Source organism: Scyliorhinus canicula, chromosome 11 (genome assembly GCF_902713615.1).
Source record: "Scyliorhinus canicula chromosome 11, sScyCan1.1, whole genome shotgun sequence".
Classification (NCBI taxonomy): Eukaryota; Metazoa; Chordata; class Chondrichthyes; order Carcharhiniformes; family Scyliorhinidae; genus Scyliorhinus; species Scyliorhinus canicula.
Window position 1 is genome coordinate 31,014,202 of NC_052156.1, and position 18,681 is coordinate 31,032,882.

The following is an 18,681-nucleotide window of genomic DNA, read 5'->3' on the forward strand; positions in this document are numbered from 1 at the left end:
TGAATGTCATTATGATGCCGGCGGGTAGCGGGGGAAGCGGAGATAGTGGTGGTGCTAGACGCGGAGAAGGCCTTTGATAGGGTTGAGTGGGGGTACTTGTGGGAGGTGCTGGAAAGGTTTGGGTTTGGGGAGGGGTTTGTCAGATGGGTGAGGTTGTTATATGATGCCCCGATGGCGAGCGTGGCCACGAATAGGAGGAGATCGGAGTACTTTCGGTTATACCGAGGGACAAGACAGGGGTGTCCCTTGTCCCCCTTGCTCTTTGCGTTGGCGATCGAACCCCTGGCCATGGCGTTGAGGGAGTCGAGGAACTGGAGGGGACTGGTGCGGGGTGGGGGGGAGCACGGAGTGTCGCTTTATGCGGATGACTTATTGCTATATGTGGCGGACCCAGTGGGGGGAATGCCAGAGGTGATGAAGATTCTCAGGGACTTTGGGGACTTCTCAGGGTATAAGCTCAACCTGGGTAAGAGCGAGCTGTTCGTCGTGCACCCGGGGGACCAGGAGGAGGGGATTGGTAGGCTCCCACTAAAAAGGGCGGAGAGGAGCTTTAGGTACCTGGGAGTCCAGGTGGCCAGGAGCTGGGGGGCCCTACACAAACTTAACCATATGTTCTTATGTTCTTACAAGGCTGGTGGAGCAAATGGAGGAGGAGTTTAAAAGATGGGACATGTTGCCGCTGTTGCTGGCGGGCAGGGTGCAGTCAGTCAAGATGACGGTGCTCCCGAGGTTTTTGTTCCTGTTCCAGTGCCATTTTTAGGAGGGTCAACAGGAGTATTACGGGATTTGTATGGGCACACGGGACCCCGAGGGTGAGAAGGGTGTTTTTGGAATGGGGCAGGGATTGGGGGGGGGGGGGGGGGGGAGGCTGGCGCTTCCCAACCTCTGTGGGTACTATTGGGCTGCCAACGCAGCGATGGTGCGTAAGTGGGTAATGGACAGGGAAGGGGCAGCATGGAAGAGGATGGAGATGGCGTCCTGTGTGGACACGAGCTAGGAGGCGCTGGTAACATAGAACATAGAACAGTACAGCACAGAACAGGCCCTTCGGCCCTCGATGTTGTGCCGAGCAATGATCACCCTACTTAAACCCACGTAACCCGTATACCCGTAACCCAACAATCCCCCCATTAACCTTACACTACGGGCAATTTAGCATGGCCAATCCACCTAACCCGCACATCTTTGGACTGTGGGAGGAAACCGGAGCACCCGGAGGAAACCCACGCACACACGGGGAGGACGTGCAGACTCCACACAGACAGTGACCCAGCCGGGAATCGAACCTGGGACCCTGGAGCTGTGAAGCATTGATGCTAACCACTATGCTACCGTGAGGCCCCAAACAGCGCCGTTGCCGCTCCCTCCAACGAGGTATACGACGAGCCCGGTGGTGGCGGCTACCCTCAAAATTTGGGGGCAATGGAGACGGCACAGGGGGGAGGTGGAGGTCTCGATGGGGTCCCCGATACGGGGGAACCACCAGTTTGTTCCAGGGAGAATCGATGGCGGGTTCCTGAGTTGGCACAGGGCAGGTGTTAGGAGGTTGAGGGACCTGTTTGTAGATGGGAAGTTTGCGAGCCTAGGTGAGTTAGAGGAGAATTTTGGGATCCCCCCGGGGAACATTTTTAGGTATATGCAGGTAAGGGCGTTTGCCAGGTGGCAGGTGGTGGGCTTCCCTCTGTTGTCCCCACATGGGGTCCAGGACAGGGTGCTTTCGGGGGTGTGGGTTGGAGGGGGGAGGATTTCGGACATATGCCAAGTGATGCAGGAGGTAGACGAGGCCTCGGTGGAGGAGCTGAAGGGTAAATGGGAAGAGGAGCTGGGTGAGGAGATTGAGGAGGGGACGTGGGCGGATGCTCTGGAAAGAGTGAACTCCTCCTCTTCATGTGCAAGGCTTAGCCTCATATAGTTCAAGGTGCTACATGGGGCTCATATGACCGGGACGAGGATGAGTAGGTTCTTTGGGGGCGAAGACAGGTGTACTAGGTGCTCGGGGAGCCCAGCCCACATATCTCTTAGAAAGTAAATCATTGTATTACCCATCAGAACATGGCTCAGTTAGACCCACGAATGTGCTGTGGGCAGAAGCCATTGCTCCATTCTAAGTACACAGAATATTTATGCAGATTCTTGATCATACAATTTACAGTGCTGAAGGAGGCCACTCGGCCCATCGAGTCTGCACTGGCTCTTGGAAAGAGCACCCTACCCGAGGTCAACACCTCCACACTATCCCCATAACCCAGTAACCCCACCCAACACGAAGAGCAATTTTGGACACTAAGGGCAATTTAACATGGCCAATCCACCTGACCTGCACATCTTTGGACTGTGGGAGGAAACCGGAGCACCCGGAGGAAACCCATGCACACACGGGGAGGATGTGCAGATTCCGCACAGACAGTGACCCAAGCCGGAATCGAACCTGGTACCCTGGAGCTGTGAAGCAATTGTGCTATCCACAATGCTGCACCATTTATAGCCATGGAACCATTTAATCAAGTGACAGCCAATTTCAATCATTACCACTGTTTCATTGAAACACTCCTGTGAAAATGCAGAGAGACTGGTTTGCATGTTTGACTAAATAAAATGTTGCATATAACAAACAACTACTTGCATGTTGGACTTTCAACAATGACCTTTGCTTCTATTGTATTGCATTTGGTCCATACAGCTGGTTGTATTAATTGTGTGGGAGATTACCTCTCTGGAGATTTGGGAGCTCCGAGCTTGTATATCCAGTACTTCAAAGACCCAACTCATTTTACTATCAAGTTGGTTCATTATTATTACCTCAAAATCTGGAAGAAAAGTAACTGATATACTGAGTGTGATTTAATTTTCAATCTATCATCTGTAATTTTAGTTGCAACTCAAACTGATTTTTTTTTGTTTTATTTAGTCTTCTTTCATCTGTGGAATCACACAGGATTTTTATTGTGAGGAGGGGATACTGTGGACACTCCCACATTCTCGACAGTGCTGCACACTCTGGCCAGTTATTGGAGTGCTGAAGCATGGGAACATATTAATGTTCTCTTCCTCCTTTGCCAAGGCATCTCATCTTCACTAAGTGCTGCATTTGACCCAACAGTAATTGGCAGGCCTGCATCTAGGAAGGTCAGAGTACATATGTGAACCATGAAAATTTGTTCTCAATTTGAAGCATATTTCAGAATATGGTTGCACATTGTTCTGAAGAGTTTCATTTGCAGAGCTACAAAAATGAACAAGCTTTCTCTGAAAGTTCTTTTAAATGCAGACAAATGGATCATTTAATTTGGTAAGCGAGCAAAAAACCAAAGGAGCCAAGGCTAAATTTACAAGCTCCAAGAAAGATAAAAGATTAGAAGTAATTGTTCTACCCACAATAGTAACGGATATCACTTCCAGTGGCGGCGTTGTGGCAGTCGCACATACACGATGGCTCCTGCCAGGATACTTGGTTTTTGGCCTTTTCTACCTGGTTTTTGGGCAATTTATTTGAAGGAAATTGCTGTAATTTGATGGAATAAGACCCTCTTGTTTGAGTAATGTCCGGCAAAAGTAGTTCTAAGCAGAAGTCGGGCAAGGGAGCGCCATAAGAATCAAAGGTTCCCCGATCCTCAGTAGAGGGAACATGCTCCTACGATTGAGAGGTTGGTCAGCTTCTTAACCAAATGGAGGGGGCTTTGGCCTCAATTCAGGTGACCATGGACAAGATGGACTGGTGCACAGAGGTACATGCGGCAATGATTCAAAAGGTGGAGGCAGCGCTCTCTGACCACAGCGATCGGATTGCCTCCTTCGAGGCAGATTTGGCGGTGCTGGTGGAGGAACGAGTTCTAAAGGCCAAGGAAAGTCAGTGGGGAGGAGGTCCTTTCGACCCCTCTTGAGTTAGACCAGGCCCACAGACCACTGAGGCAGAAGCCCAGATCTGGGGAGCCATCATGGGTGATCAAAGTCGGGTTTCTTCGTTACGTGGATAAGGAGTGGATCCTGAGGTGGGCAAAGGACCGTCGAGACTGTAGACAGGAGGGGTGTGCCATCAGAATCAGATGTTGGGGCGGAGCTGGTGAGAAACTGTGCAGCATTTAATAAGGCCAAAGGTGTGCTGCAGAAGAGCTACGTGAAGTTTGGTGTGGTGTATCCGGCTTGTCATCAGGTAACGTTCGAGGATTGAGACTATTACTTTGATGCGCCAGAGGATATGAATGAGTTTGTCAGGAAGAACGGATGGAGGGTGAACTAAAGTGCTTGAGGACATTGGAGTTGGTTATTTGCTCAGTGTTAAGTTCATTTGTATTTGTTTTTGTGGGGGATTTTTGTAATGTGGACTGCGGACAGTGAAGATTCCTTTGTTTTGGGACTGGTTTTATGGGTATATGGTGGGCATCTTGGATGGGCCTGGCGCAGGTTGAGTCACTGCTGAATTTCCTCAAGGTGGATCTGACTAACCCTGGGTTGGGGGAGGGGGGAGCAGTCGAGGCCCCCGATCTGGTTGACAACTTGGAATGTGAAATCGTTAAATGGCCAGTAAAAAGGTCCTGGGTGTTTGCGCACTTAAGACATTTGAAGGCGGATGTGTTTTTTTTACATGAGACCCGTTTGAGAATTAAGCATCAAACAAGGTGTGGAAGGGATGGGTGGGGCAGGTATATCACTCGGGGATTTCATTGTAGGGCACTGAGGGCCGCTGTGATGGTTATTAAGAGGGAGGCTTTTTTTGTGGGCAATATAATGGCAAACTCAGGGGAGAGGTATGTAATAGTCAGTGGATCGTTGGAGGGCAAGCTGGTTGTGCTGATCAATGTGTATGCACCAAACTGGATGACACGGCATACATTAACAAAGTACTGGTGTCTATCCTGATCTTGATTCCCAGATTTATCCCTATGTGCTTTAAAATATATTATCGCCCCCCCTAACCACCACCATCAGGGCCTCCCAGAGTGTGGACGGTGAGATCTCCTTGTTCCTGCAGAACTCAACATGCTCTTCATTGGCAGAAGTTACCTGCTCACTCAAACTCTTAACCGTGAGCAGCGCCATGCTCTGAGAGACCCCCATGTAGATTGGACATGGTGTTGCTCATGGTTAAGAGTTTGAGTAAGCAGGTATCTTCTGCCAATGAGGAATATATTGAGTTCTACAGGAACAAGGAGGTCTTGCCGTCCACGCTCTAGGATGCCCTGATGGTACGGGTTAGGGGGGGAGATAATATATTTTAAAGCACATGGGGATAAATCTTGGAAGGTGGACAGGCAGAGGCTGGTGGACTCATTCTCGAGGTGCACCGCCCATACTCGATTGCCCTGATGCCAGAGTTATTGGCGGACAGAAGCAAGTTGCAAATTGAGTTTGAATTGTCAACGGGGAAGGCAGTGACCCACCAGCTGTGCCACTCGAGGGGAACTGTCTATGGGTATGGGAGGGAAGCCAATCTTTTGTTAGGTGAGGGTAAGCATGCGGAGGTCTATGGGCAGATGTTGGCGATGGAACAGGCCATTGTTGGACGAGGTAGGGAGGGGATGGGAGGATGAGCTGGATTTGGTCTTTGCACGTGGGTGTTGAGTGGGGCTCTTCACAGGGTCAACTTTACATCCTCGTGTGTGGGGTGTGGCCTGATCCAGTACACAGGGCCCATCTGACTGGGGCACATGTGAATGGGTTCTTCTCAGGGATGGGGTGTGGGTAGTGCTCTGAGGGCCGATGAGGCACGCACACATGTTTTGGTCTTGCCCAAAGCTTGTTAGTTACTGGGTCTCCTTTTTTGATACAAAGTCAAGGATTTTGTCCGTTTAGCTAGAGCCGTGTCCATTGGTGGCCATTTTTGGAGTTTCAGACTCGCTGGTGCTGCAGATGGGGACGTGGGCAGATGTCCTCGTCTTCACCATGTTAATAGCCCAGAGGCGAGTTATGCTTTGAGTGGAGGTCCCCAATGCTACTTAAGGCCTTAAGGTTCTCCATTTAAGCAATATTCTGCTTTATTTTATTCTTCCTCCCAAAGTGAACAACTTCACATTTCCCACATTATACTCCATCTGCCATATTTTTGATTACTCACTCACTCCACATAATTATATCTGTCTGCCAAACTCCTCAGGTAAAATCTTCCCCAAAATGCAGAGTGTTGGCTTGGCTCATGTGAGAATACCAGTGTGAAGCTCGCAGGCTTCCCAGCCGTCATTTCTTGTATTGAGCAACACCGTGAACTTTAAAAGGAGAAGCGAGATTCACACTGTCAGCTGAGTGGCAGGGCCTAAAGACACCGGCAAGGCCAGGAAAGCTGAGACTTAAATGAAAATCCCCCCTTCTTCCTCATGGGCATGGGGATCCTCTCCCCCCCAACATAAGAGAAACCTCCCCACAATGGGGCTGCCTAGAGTCAGGTTGGCAGGGCACAGCCCAGCCATGTCCCTCACCACCCAGCGGCTATACTTCGCTCCATGCCCCCTGCTTGGTCATCATGACTGGTTTTAATTTTTGAACACCAGTAGTGATCTCAAATGGAGATCTTGGCTGTGCAAATCTCATTTTTGCCCACAATGCGATTGGGCGGCCATTTCGGAATTTGTGCCCACGATCAACGTTTTCTGCACAACTTACTTCCCTACTTTCTTTGTATCATCTGCAAACCTAGCTACCATGCCTCCACTCCTGCCATTGATGTCATTGACGTAAATTGTAAAAGTTGAGATCGCAGCACAGACCACTTTGGGAGTGATGTGACCACCAATTCACTCGGAACACGATTGGAAGTAAACTGTGGTTTTAATAGTCTTACAACTGAGCCTGCCTGTGACCAGAAGAACTGAGGGCAGGCTCACACGGCAGCAGCACTTTATACTTACGGTAGTGGGAGGGGCCATGGGCGGAGACATGGGCGGAGCTGAGGGTGGAGCCCTGTACAAGCTCCTCATCTCCCCCTATGGGCAGAGCTGCGCAACGGCTCACAGACAGAGCCCACAAGGACACAATACCATACAATACAATACAGTGTGAATTACATTCACCACATTCACCCCCTGTAAAAAATCAAGTCCGGCGGGGGTGACGGGTCTACAGGTTGAGCCGGTCCGGTGGCTGAGTAGTCCATTGGGATCGGCGGAGCACCGGGGTTGCAGCCTCTTCGGGTAGCTGGGTGGTGACGGTCGGTGTGGGTATGGGGGTGGACTCCGGGGGTGTTTCGGTCTGAGCGCAGTTCCTGACCGGTGTGACGGACGAAGGGGGGGCGCAGGAAACCTATAGGCGCAGGGGTGCAGGGCGTGGGCAGGAAACCTATAGGCGCGGGGGCGCAGGGCTTGGCGGGTTGGGTGGGGTGTAGTGTGAGGGGTACCTCGGCGGTGGTGGTGATAGTGGTGGATCCTGCTGGCGCCAGGTCCCGGAGGGGAACGGTATCCTGACGGCTGTCAGGGTATTCAATAAAGGCGTAGTGTGGGTTTGAATGCAGCAGTAGTACCCTCTCTACTAGGGGGTCCGTTTTGTGTGTCCGAACGTGCTTCCGGAGGAGAACTGGGCCCGGTGTCCTCAACCAAGGTGGGAGTGAAGCCCTCGTGGTAGTGCCCCGAGGGAAAACAAATAATCGTTCGTGGGGGGTCTGGTTGGTGGCAGTGCACAGGAGGGGCCTAATTGCATGGAGCGCGTCGGGGAGGACCTCCTGCCAGTGGGAGGTCGGGAGATTCCTGGACCGTAGGGTCAGTAGGATGGTCTTCCAGACAGTCGCGTTCTCCCTCTCCCCCTGCCCGTTCCCCCTGGGGTTGTAGCTGGTAGTCCTGCTCGAGGCGATGCCCTTGTCGAGCAGGTACTGTCGCAGCTCATCGCTTATGAAGGACGAACCCCTGTCGCTATGCACGTAGCTGGGGAAACCGAACAGGGTGAAGACACTGTGCAGGGCTCTGATGACTGTGTGGGAGGTCATATTGGAGCACGGGGTGGCAAAGGGGAAGCAGGGAGAATTCGTCGATGACGTTGAGAAAGTACACATTTTGATTGGTCGAGGGGAGTGGCCCTTTGAAATCGATGCTCAGGCGTTCAAAGGGCCGGGATGCCTTTACCAGGTGGGCCTTATCTGGTCTATAGAAGTGCGGTTTGCACTCGTGCAGATCGGGAAATGCCTGGTGATGGCTTTTACCTCCTCGGTGGAGAAAGGCAGATTTCGGGCTTTGACGTAGTGGGTGAGCCGGGTGACCCCCGGGTGGCAGAGGTCGTTGTTGATAGCCTTCAGGAGGTCGTCTTGCGCGCTGGCGCATGTGCTGCGGGACAGGGCATCTGGGGGCTCGTTGAGCTTCCCCGGTTGATATATGATGTCATAATTATAGGTGGAGAGTTCGATCCTCCACCGCAAGATTTTATCGGTTTTTATTTTGCCCCTTTGCGAGTTGGCGAACATGAAGGCAACCGATCTTTGGTTGGTGATGAGGGTAAACCTCCTACCTGCGAGGTAGTGCCTCCAGTGCCGTACATCTTCAACAATGGCTTGAGCTTCTTTTTCGACTTGAGGAGTGTCGAAGTTCTGAAGCGGAGAGGGTTCGGGAGAAGAAGGCTACTGGTCTCCCTGCCTGATTCAGAGTGGCGGCGAGAACGACCTCTGAGGCGTCGCTCTCCACCTGGAAGGGGATGGATTCATCCACCGCCCGCATGGTGGCTTTGGCGATGTCTTCCTTGATGCAGTTGAAGGCCTGGCGGGCCTCAGCTGACAGTGGGAAGAGTGTGGTCTTAAATAGTGGGCGGGCTTTGTCCGCATACTGGGGGACCCACTGGGCGTAATAAGAGAAGAATCCCAGGCACCTCCTGAGGGCCCTGGGACAATGAGGGAGAGGGAGTTGTAAGAGTCCGTTGCATACGGTCCGGGTCGGGGCCCAGGACTCCGTTTTCCACGACATAGTCGAGGATGGCTAGTCTGGTAGTGCGGAAAACGCATTTCTCCTTATTGTAGGTGAGATTGAGTTTCTGGGCGGTTTGGAGAAATCGGTGGAGGTTGGAGTCGTGGTCCTGCTGATCATGGCCGCAGATGGTGACATTGTCCAAGTACGGAAACTTGGTCCGCAGCCCGTACTGGTCCACCATTCGGTCCACTGTTCGTTGGAACACCGAGTCCCCATTCGTGACGCCAAAGGGGACCCGGAGGAAATGGAAGAGGCGGCCATCTGTAGTGGCGGTCCTCTTGGCGGATTGGGAGCTGGTGGTAAGCAGACTTCAGATCCACCGTGGAGAATATGCGGTACTGGGCGATCTGGTTGACCATGTCTGCAATTCTGGGGAGGGGGTACGCATCGAGGTGCGTGAACCGGTTAATGGTTTGGCTATAATCAACCACCATCCGGAACTTTTCCCCGGTCTTGACGACCACCACCTGAGCTCTCCAGGGGCTGTTACTGGCCTCTATGACTCCCTCACGTAGGAGCCGCTGGACTTCAGCTCTGATGAATACTCTATCCTGCAGGCTGTACCGCTTGCTGCGAGTGGCTACTGGTTTACAGTTAGCCGTTAGCTTAGCGAAGAGTGGAGGGGGGTCGATTTTTAGAGTCGCTAAGCTGCATATAGTGAGTGGAGGTAGGGGTCCGCCGAAGCGGAGTGTGAGGCTCTTGAGATTACACTGGAATTTGAGCCTGAGTAAGAGTGGGGCACAGAGGTCGGGGAGTACGTACAGCTGAAAATGAGAGTAGCTGGCGCCCTGAATCGATAGGCTCGCGACGGTGCGCCCTTGTATGTGGACCGAGTGCGAGCCAGAGGTGAGGGAGATAGTTTTCCGTGCAGGGAAGATAGGGAGCGAACAGCGTCTTACCAGGTCAGGATGTACGAAGCTCTCGGTGCTCCCGGAGTCGAAGAGGCACGGTGTCTGTACCCGTTGATTTGAATGGACGTCATCGAGCTCTGGAGGTGCTTCGGACGCGACTGGTCCAACGTTACTGCGTTGAGTTGCGGGTAGTCGGCGGCTCGATCAGCAGTGCTGGAGTGACCCCGTGATGACTGTCTGCGGAGGTCGTAGTCGTCGAGGTGAACATCGGGTGATGGCCAAGATGGCGGCCCCCGTTGATCGCACGTGGCGGGTGATGAAGAAGATGGCGTCCAAGGTGGCCAACCCCGTGGATCGCACGTGGCGGGCGGCGAGGAAGATGGCGGCCCCCATGACTCTCACATGTCGGGCGGAGGCGGAGTCGGCAGACACGCTGCAACATTACGGGGTCTGCGGGCCTGCGAGTTGTGGGGGCGATTATTCTGGACTGCGGGGTAGTTAGAGGGTTTCGATTTTGCCAGGCATACTCTAGCATAGTGTCCTTTGCGACCGTAGCTGCTGCAGGTCGCGTTGCGGGCCGGGCAGTGCTGCCGTGGGTGTTGGGGCTGGCCACAAAAATGGCACGCTGGCGCTCCATGGTGGTGGGTGGCCGCATGGCGCAGGCCTGGGGCAGTCACTGGTCGGGGGTCCACGATGGGGTCGCTTGGTCCGCGGGGAATGAGTTTAGACTTTGGAACGCGACCGCCATAGTAGTTGCTAGCTCTACCATGTCCTCCAAGTTCTGGGCCCCTTTCTCAAGTAGTCGCTGGCGCACATAGTTAGACCGGAGCCCAGCAACGTATACATCACGGACAGCCAGTTCCATATGCTGGGAGGCCGTTACAGCCTGAAAGTTGCAGTCCCGAGCAACGGCTTTAAAATCGCGCAGGAAGTCCTCTCGTGACTCTGCGGGGCACTGGCGGCGGGTAGTGAAAATGTGCCGCGCATAGACCTCATTTATCGGCCGCACGTACAATCGGTCGAGCATAGCAAGGGCCTCAGTATAGGAGTCGGTACAATCTAGTTGCGTAGAGATGCGATGGCTCACCCATGCGTGCAGTAGACTGAGTTTCTGCTCCTCTGTAGTCTCGGAGATTATCGATTCAGCCAGGTAGGCCTTGAAACACCGAAGCCAGTGTAGGAAGATTTCCTTCGCCTCTGCAGCCTGCGGGTCGAGTTCTAGTCGATCAAGTTTGAGGGCTGATTCCATAGTAGTCTTCTTCAAGTTTTCTAAGACTATTAAATTGATGTGACCATCAATTCACTCGGAACACGATTGGAAGTAAACTGTGGTTTTAATAGTCTTACAACTGAGCCTGCCTGCGACCAGAAGAACTGAGGGCAGGCTCACACGGCAGCAGCACTTTATACTTGTGGTAGTACAAAGAACAAAGAACAAAGAAAATTACAGCAAAGGAACAGGCCTTCGGCCCTCCCAGCCTGTGCCGATCCAGATCCTTTATCTAAACCTGTTGCCTATTATCCAAGGTCTACTTCTCTCTGTTCCCCACCCGTTCATATATCTGTCCAGATGCATCTTAAATGATGCTATTGTACCCACCTCCGCTGGCAAAGCATTCCAGGCACCCACCACCCTCTGCGTAAAAAACTTTCCACGCACATCTCCCTTAAACATTTCCCCTCTCACCTTGACATCATGACCCCTTGTAATTGACACCCCCACTCTTGGAAAAAGCTTGTTGCTATCCACCTTGTCCATACCTCTCATAATTTTGTAAACCTCAATCAGGTCTCCCCTCAACCTCCGTCTTTCCAACGAAAACAATCCTAATCTACTCAACCTTTCTTCATAGCCAGCACCCTCCATACCAGGCAACATCCTGGTGAACCTCCTCTGCACCCTCTCTAAAGCATCCACATCCTTCTGGTAATGTGGCGACCAGAACTGCACGCAGTATTCCAAATGTGGCCTAACCAAAGTCCGATACAACTGTAACATGACCTGCCGACTCTTGTACTCAATATCCCGTCCGATGAAGGCAAGCATGCTGTATGCCTTCTTGACCACTCTATCGACCTGCAATGCCACCTTCAGGGTACAATGGACCTGAACTCCCAGATCTCTCTGTACATCAATTTTCCCCAGGACTCTTCCATTGACCATATAGTCTACTCTTCAGTTAGATCTTCCAAAATGCTTCACTTCGCATTTGCCTGGATTGAACTCCATCTGCCATTTCTCTGCCCAACTCTCCAATCTATCTATATTTTGCTGTATTCTCTGACAGTCCGCCTCGCTATCTGCAACTCCACCAATCTTAATATAATTTGCAAACTTACTCATCAGACCACTTATACCTTCGCCCAGATCATTTATGTGGGAAGGGCCATGGGCGGAGCCATGGGCCGAGCCGAGGGTGGAGCCCTGTACAAGCTCCTCATCGCCCCCTATGGGCAGAGCCGTGCAACGGCTCACAGACAGAGCCCACATGGACACAATACCATACAATACAATACAGTGTGAATTACATTCACCACAGGGAATCCACTCATCACTTCCTACCAGTTAGTCAAAGTTCCATCTAGTCAAAGCCCCATTTATTCATACTTTGTTTTCTGTCAACCATAAATCCCAATAAAAAGGTTAAATATGAACTCTCTTTCACAAAACCATGCTGGCTCTACCAGATTACCATGAGTTTTTCTAAGTTCCCAGTTATAACCTCCTTAATGATTAATTCTAACAACGTCCCCACGACAGACGTAAAGCTAAATGACCGATGGTTTCTTGTTTTCTGCCTCCCTTCGTGAATAGAGGGTTAAACTTGCTACTTTCCAATCTGATGGAACCTTTCTGGAACTTAGCAAATTTTGGAAATTGAACACCAGCATATTTTCTACCTCATTCGCCACCACTTTTAAAACTCTAGGATGGGGTCCACCACAACCCAGAGACTTGTAAGCCTGCAACTCCGTCAGTTTGCTCCGTCTCGCTTCCCTGATGAGTCACCAAGTTCCTCATTCCCTTTCACTGATGCAGTGACACAGGTAGAGCTGAGATTATTAAATATAAATGGAAGATGATCCCCATGCTTCCTGATTATTGTTGCAATGGCAAATAGATGGCAAAGAGGAGGGTGACTGTGTATGCACAGTGGTTGGCACTGCTGCCTCCCGGCGCGGAGGATTCAGGTTCGATCCCGGTCCCGGGTCACTGTCCGAGTGGAGTTTGCACATTCTCCCCGTGTCTGTGTGGGTTTCACCCCCACAACCCACAGATATGCAGGGTAGGTGGATTGGCCAATGCTAAATTGGATTGGATTTTGTTTATTGTCACGTGTACCAAGGTATAGTGAAAAGTATTTTTCTGCAAGCAGCTCAACAGATCATTAAGTACATGAAAATAAAATAAAATAAAAAGAAAATGTAAAAAAATGAATTGGGTACTTTAAATTTACAAAAAGAATTTATAGTTTTGTACTGAGAAAACAAGGAGAAATTGAGGAGAATTTCCTTTGCAAAGAGTCATTGAAATATTGTTTTGAGAATTCCAAGCATGTAAAAGATTAATATTTGAAGTAGATCAAGATACAGGATTATGAGAAGATGTAAAAGTAATGACACTGGCCTTGGATTGCTCTTGCAAAAGATCAGCTGACATTGAAATAGACAAAATCGCTTAATTCTGTTGAGAAGTGTTTATGATTTACTCAAATGGAAGTATTTCTCACTATTCAGCAGTTCTGCTGAAATTGGCAAGCTCTAAGTGACTCTGATTCATGGCTTATAGAATCACTACAGTGTAGAAGTAGGCCATTTGGCCCATTGAGTCTGTGCCAACCTTCTGAAGGTTGGCCCACACTCCTACCATATCCCTGTAACACCACCTCATGTTTTGGACATTAAGGGGCAATTTAGCATGGCCAATCCACCGAACCTGCACATAGAACAGAGAACATACAGTGCAGAAGGAGGCCATTCGGCCCATCGAGTCTGCACCGACCCACTTAAGCCCTCATTTCTACCCTATCCTCGTAACCCAATAACCCCTCCTAACCTTTTTGGTCACTAAGGGCAATTTATCATGGCCAATCCACCTAACCTGCACGTCTTTGGACTGTGGGAGGAAACCGGAGCACCCGGAGCAAACCCACGCCGACACGGGGAGGGCGTGCAGACTCCGCACAGACAATGACCCAGCGGGGAATCGAACCTGGGACCCTGGCGCTGTGAAGCCACAGTGCTAGCCACCTGTGCTGCCCTTGTGCTACCATGCTGCCCTTTGGACTGTGGGAGGAAACTGGAGCACCCGGAGAAAACCTACGCAGACACGGGGAGAATGTACAAACTGCACACAGTCACCCAATGTCGGAATTGAACCCAGTCCCTGGCGCTGTGAGACAGCAGTGCCAAATACTGTGCCACTGTGCCTCCCTTCTATCTTATCCTTGTCATATTACATATAATAAAATATTATAATATATATAGATTAGACATAAAATATTATATATTATAATAATATATTTAAATATATTATCCTTATAATTTGCGTAATTTAAGTGGTTTTGGTAATGATGCTCTTCATTCCACCTCCAGGAGATAAATCAGTCACAAATAAAATGGATGACTCAGTCGCTGGAATATTGGATGCCATTTTCACTGTATCAGTGGATAAATCACTCATGTCTGAGGAAATGGAGAGAGAATTGAATCCAATGGTCATTCGTATTATTTCAGCAAACTCAATGCCATCAACTCCTTTACCAATCCATGTACTAGAGGTAAGCTTGACTGGTTAGATTTCCATCGGAATGGATAACTTCACAAAAATAAATTTGAGTTTCCCATTAAAAGCTGAAAGAAAGACGCATTAAGATTTCACATTTTAAAACACTGACTGCAACAAATGACCAAAAACACAGGGTGAGATCTCCCAGCCCTTCACGCCGGTGGGATTTTACAGGCCCACCGACGGTGCATCTCTACCATGGGTTTCCCAGCTGTGTGGGATGGATTCAATGGGAAATCCCATTGACAGCAGTGGGATTGGCCACCAGCCAATGGCGGGCCACAATCCGTCGCCAACAAACACGACGCAGGGTGGCCAGAAAATCTCACCCACTGTTTTTGTAGGCAACTTATACTTTACACCGCTTAACAGAATTCCCCCTTTTCTTATTCTTAGCCCATCTGAAATAACACACTTCACAGGTGTAGTATACATTGTTCTTTATGTAGACATTCATTTTTTACAGAATCAATCCAAAGTGATTCTTAGCTCGCAAGGGTTTATTCCTATTATTTTCTCAGTCTGGTAACTTCTATCTTAAAATCATTTTTCAGAGTGAGATTTTCTTCTCCTGGAGACTCTCCCTCTTTCCCAAGCTAGATGACTCTTCCAGCCTCGCTTCCACTCTCCACGAATTTTGTCTTTCGATCTGAATGTGAGCTGCCCCCACAATCCTGCATGGTGAACTGTAGAGACTTTTCAGGCCTTTGGTTCGCTCTCTCAATCCAGACAGACGCAAAACTGCCTGTGATATTCAGTGACATTCTCGGAAAGTCTGTAACTTGACCTTTTCAGTGGCTTCCTCTGCGTCCTCTCCCATGGCAGTGTGATTCATGTGTGCCTTGTATCTGGGTAGAAATGATAACTAACTATCCTCAAGATCCCAACTCTCTTTCACTTTGGAACTAAAGGGACAGTTTAAAGTGCAACTATCATTCTCAATGCCTTTCTGGGATTTTGGAGACTCACAGCCGCAACTGTTAACATGTAGATGATTGTCATTGAAAGCATAAATATCTTGCACCTTCCTCTCAGTAAAACAAACTAAGGCTTCTTTTGAGCTACAACAATAAACTTCCCAGGCTTCTAGTCATGCAGACTTCGAAACATAACAATCTGATGCATCTCACAATTGTAATATGACATGACAAGCTAACTGAAAAATATCCAAAAAATGACTTTTAAAAATCTGATTTGAAATCTAAAAAGTACCTCAGACATATAACTTTGCGGTTACAAACGAGATGGCTCAAATTGTATTAACCATAGAATGGACTGAATTTTCCTGCCGGGACCCATTTATTGTCAAACAGTCTGAGCAACAATGGGAAGGAAATGGTTCAAGAGGCCTAAGATTGACTCTCCAGTACAGAAAGCGGGACAGATTTGCCTCTGACACCTGTCCCAGGCCTCCTCACTGTGGATGGAATTAGTTTTCCACTCCGTGCTTGTTATGCTGCATGCAAATGATGGCAGGTGAGGTTAACCAAAGGGCAAATTCATAAATTGAAAAGCAAGAAAGTTTTGTTGAATGTTTATAAAACTTGGGTTCAGCCACAGCTGGAGTATTGTTCTCAGTTCTGGGCACCACAGTTCAGGAAGGATGTGATGTGAAGGCTTAAGAGAGGGCGCAGGAAAGGTTTATGAGAATTGCTGCAGAGGTGATTCAGATACATGGATTGGTTGGAAAAACAAGGCTTGTTCTCCTTGGGGAAAGAGAAGGTTGAGAGGAGATCTGTTAAAGATGTTCAAAATCCTGGGAAACGTTGGACAGAGTAGATAGGGAGAAGCTGTTCACATTGGTGGAAGGGTCGGGAATCAGAGGAGACTGATTTAAGGCGATTGGCAAAAGAAGCAATGGTGACATAAGGAAGGATAGCTTTACACAATTAGGGCCTGGTCTGCACCAAGAGTATTGCAGATTCAATCATGATTTTCAAAAGGGGAGTCACATGAGCATCTGAAGAGGAATACTTTGCAGGCCTATGGGGAAAAGGGTGGGGGAGTGGGATTAGCAGGGTTGTTCTTGCAGAGAGTCGGCACAGACATGCGGTGCCAAATGGCCTCTTTCTGTGCTGTAACAACTCTATGATTCTTTCAGATATAATTAGCATTTGGACGGAGTTTTTGAACCAGTAGATGATGAAAGTTAGTTTTGGAAATTTCATTGATAATTTGGACATAATCTAGTTAAAACGGTGTGCTCCATTTGAGTTCAGGAAGGTTAGTTGCCAGGGGTGGCACGTGGCGCAGTGGTTAGCACTGGTACTATGGTGCTGAGGATCAGGTTCAAATCCTGGCCCTGGGTCACCGTCCGTGTGGAGTTTGCACATTCCCCCCATGTCTGCGTGGGTTGCACACCCACAACCCAAAAATGTGCAGGTTAGGTGGATTGGCCACGCTAAATTGCCCCACAATTGGAAAAAAAAAATAATTGGGTACCCTAAATTTAAAAAAAAGGAAGGTTAGTTGCCAGAGCATGGTGATGACATTCCACTTCCTAGGGTCAGAATTAACAGGAGAGAAACACGCATATTCCGAAACAGTCAAACGTTGAAAATAGATGCCACCCAGACAGGCTTTGGTCATCAATCCACAAAGCCTCCGGGCTCTGATGCTGGAGGGCTATTACTAATTACATTTTTTAAAGTCAGATTAGCTAAACCACCAATAGAGGAAAGCTTACAGCGTCAATTTGAATTATTACGGAAAGGTAAGGATATGGTTATAATCACTCCTTTATATGTTCACTTGCTGTCTATGAAGTAAAGCGGCTTAATGATTTTTACATGACCTAATTTTCTTGGCTAGCTGTCAAAAGGATTGGAGGAGGACATGGTGAGAATGTGTACAAAAGAGTAAGGCCACAAAATTGGAGAAGGCCCAGAAGCAGATATGATGACGCAAGCTTATTCCACATTTCTTGCTTCCGATATAGACAGCAAATAGACTTTGGCCTGCCTGCTAATTTAAATGAATGTAGCATATAGCCTGTACTATGAGCACTGTTGAGTAGCTGCACACCTGAGAAGTGTGCAAATTTGTGAGAGGTTAGCAGGAATTCCAGCTAACTTGCATTCCCACTAATTCCACCATCGCTTCCCTTCAGAAAATCCATCTCTTGCTTTACCGCCCTCATCAGGAGCCTACCATGTGCCTTTCAGATTCCAAAGAACTGCCACCTGGCCAGGCAGCTGTGCAAGAGAAAGAGGTGGTAGAGCATGTGCACAGTGATGAAGATGAAGCAGTGACACACTCCCTCATCCTTGCAACTACCAGCTTAGATTCTGATTTTGAGCATATTTCAGAGGATACCATCGAGGTGCAATTTGCATATGGTGAGACAAGGGGCTCAAATGGCCTTCAGCCAAGGTAGGGGAAAGGTTCATGCAGATGCCAGCTCTTCAGATAGATAATAATAATAAAAATAATCGCTTATTGTCACAAGTAGGCTTCAATGAAGTTACTGAAAAGCCCCTGGTCGCCACAGTCCGATGCCTGTTCGGGGAGGCTGGTATGGGAATTGAACCCGCGCTGCTGGAATTGTTCTGCATTACAAGCCAGCTGTTTAGCCCACTGTGTTAAACCAGCCCCAGGAGAGGTTGCAAATAGGTTCTGCTGCAGAGGACTAAGATGTAGGGACTTTGGGGCAGCTTACAGAATCAAGTTGATGGGTATGCACAATGAAATACTTGGTGCATTAGCAGGTCTTTGGAAGCATGTGGTAATGTCAAAAGACATAGAGGAGTCCAGTACCAAGGCTTTGCGAAGAACTTGGTATCCATCCTTTCCATTGTGGAATCGGTGGCCAACTGTACGAGCAAACCTGGCGACCTAACCATGAGGCAGCACGTGATAATTGGTGTCTCAGCTCCCACTGCAGCACCAGCAGAAGCCACCCACCCTCTGGGCGCTGCGTGGAATCTCCGACTGAAGTCATGCACGGTCAACTTGCTGCGATGCAAACTCAGATAGCGAACGTCATGGCTGCTGGCTCCAAAAGGGCTTTCAAGATATCACAGCAGCACAGCAATCTGTCCTGCAGTAGATTACCAGCATTGCTGAGGCATGGTTTGATTTATAGATTGAGGTTATAATGCAGATTTTCTGGTTGTTTTCATTTTTCCAGTGCAAGTTAGTGGATGTTGCAATGGTCAATAATAGAGGG

General features: G+C 49.2%; 1 protein-coding gene across 3 annotated transcripts in view; it reads left to right on the forward strand.

Annotated features, from left to right (window-relative positions):
• The window catches only part of cfap92 (cilia and flagella associated protein 92 (putative)), a 161,903-nt gene that overhangs the window by 77,086 nt on the left and 66,136 nt on the right, over positions 1 to 18,681 (forward strand). For all 3 annotated transcript variants that reach the window (XM_038812705.1, XM_038812706.1, XM_038812707.1), the window contains one exon: positions 14,321 to 14,505. In XM_038812705.1, coding sequence (XP_038668633.1) covers positions 14,321 to 14,505 — 185 coding nt within the window. The remainder of the gene's footprint in view (positions 1 to 14,320; positions 14,506 to 18,681) is intronic.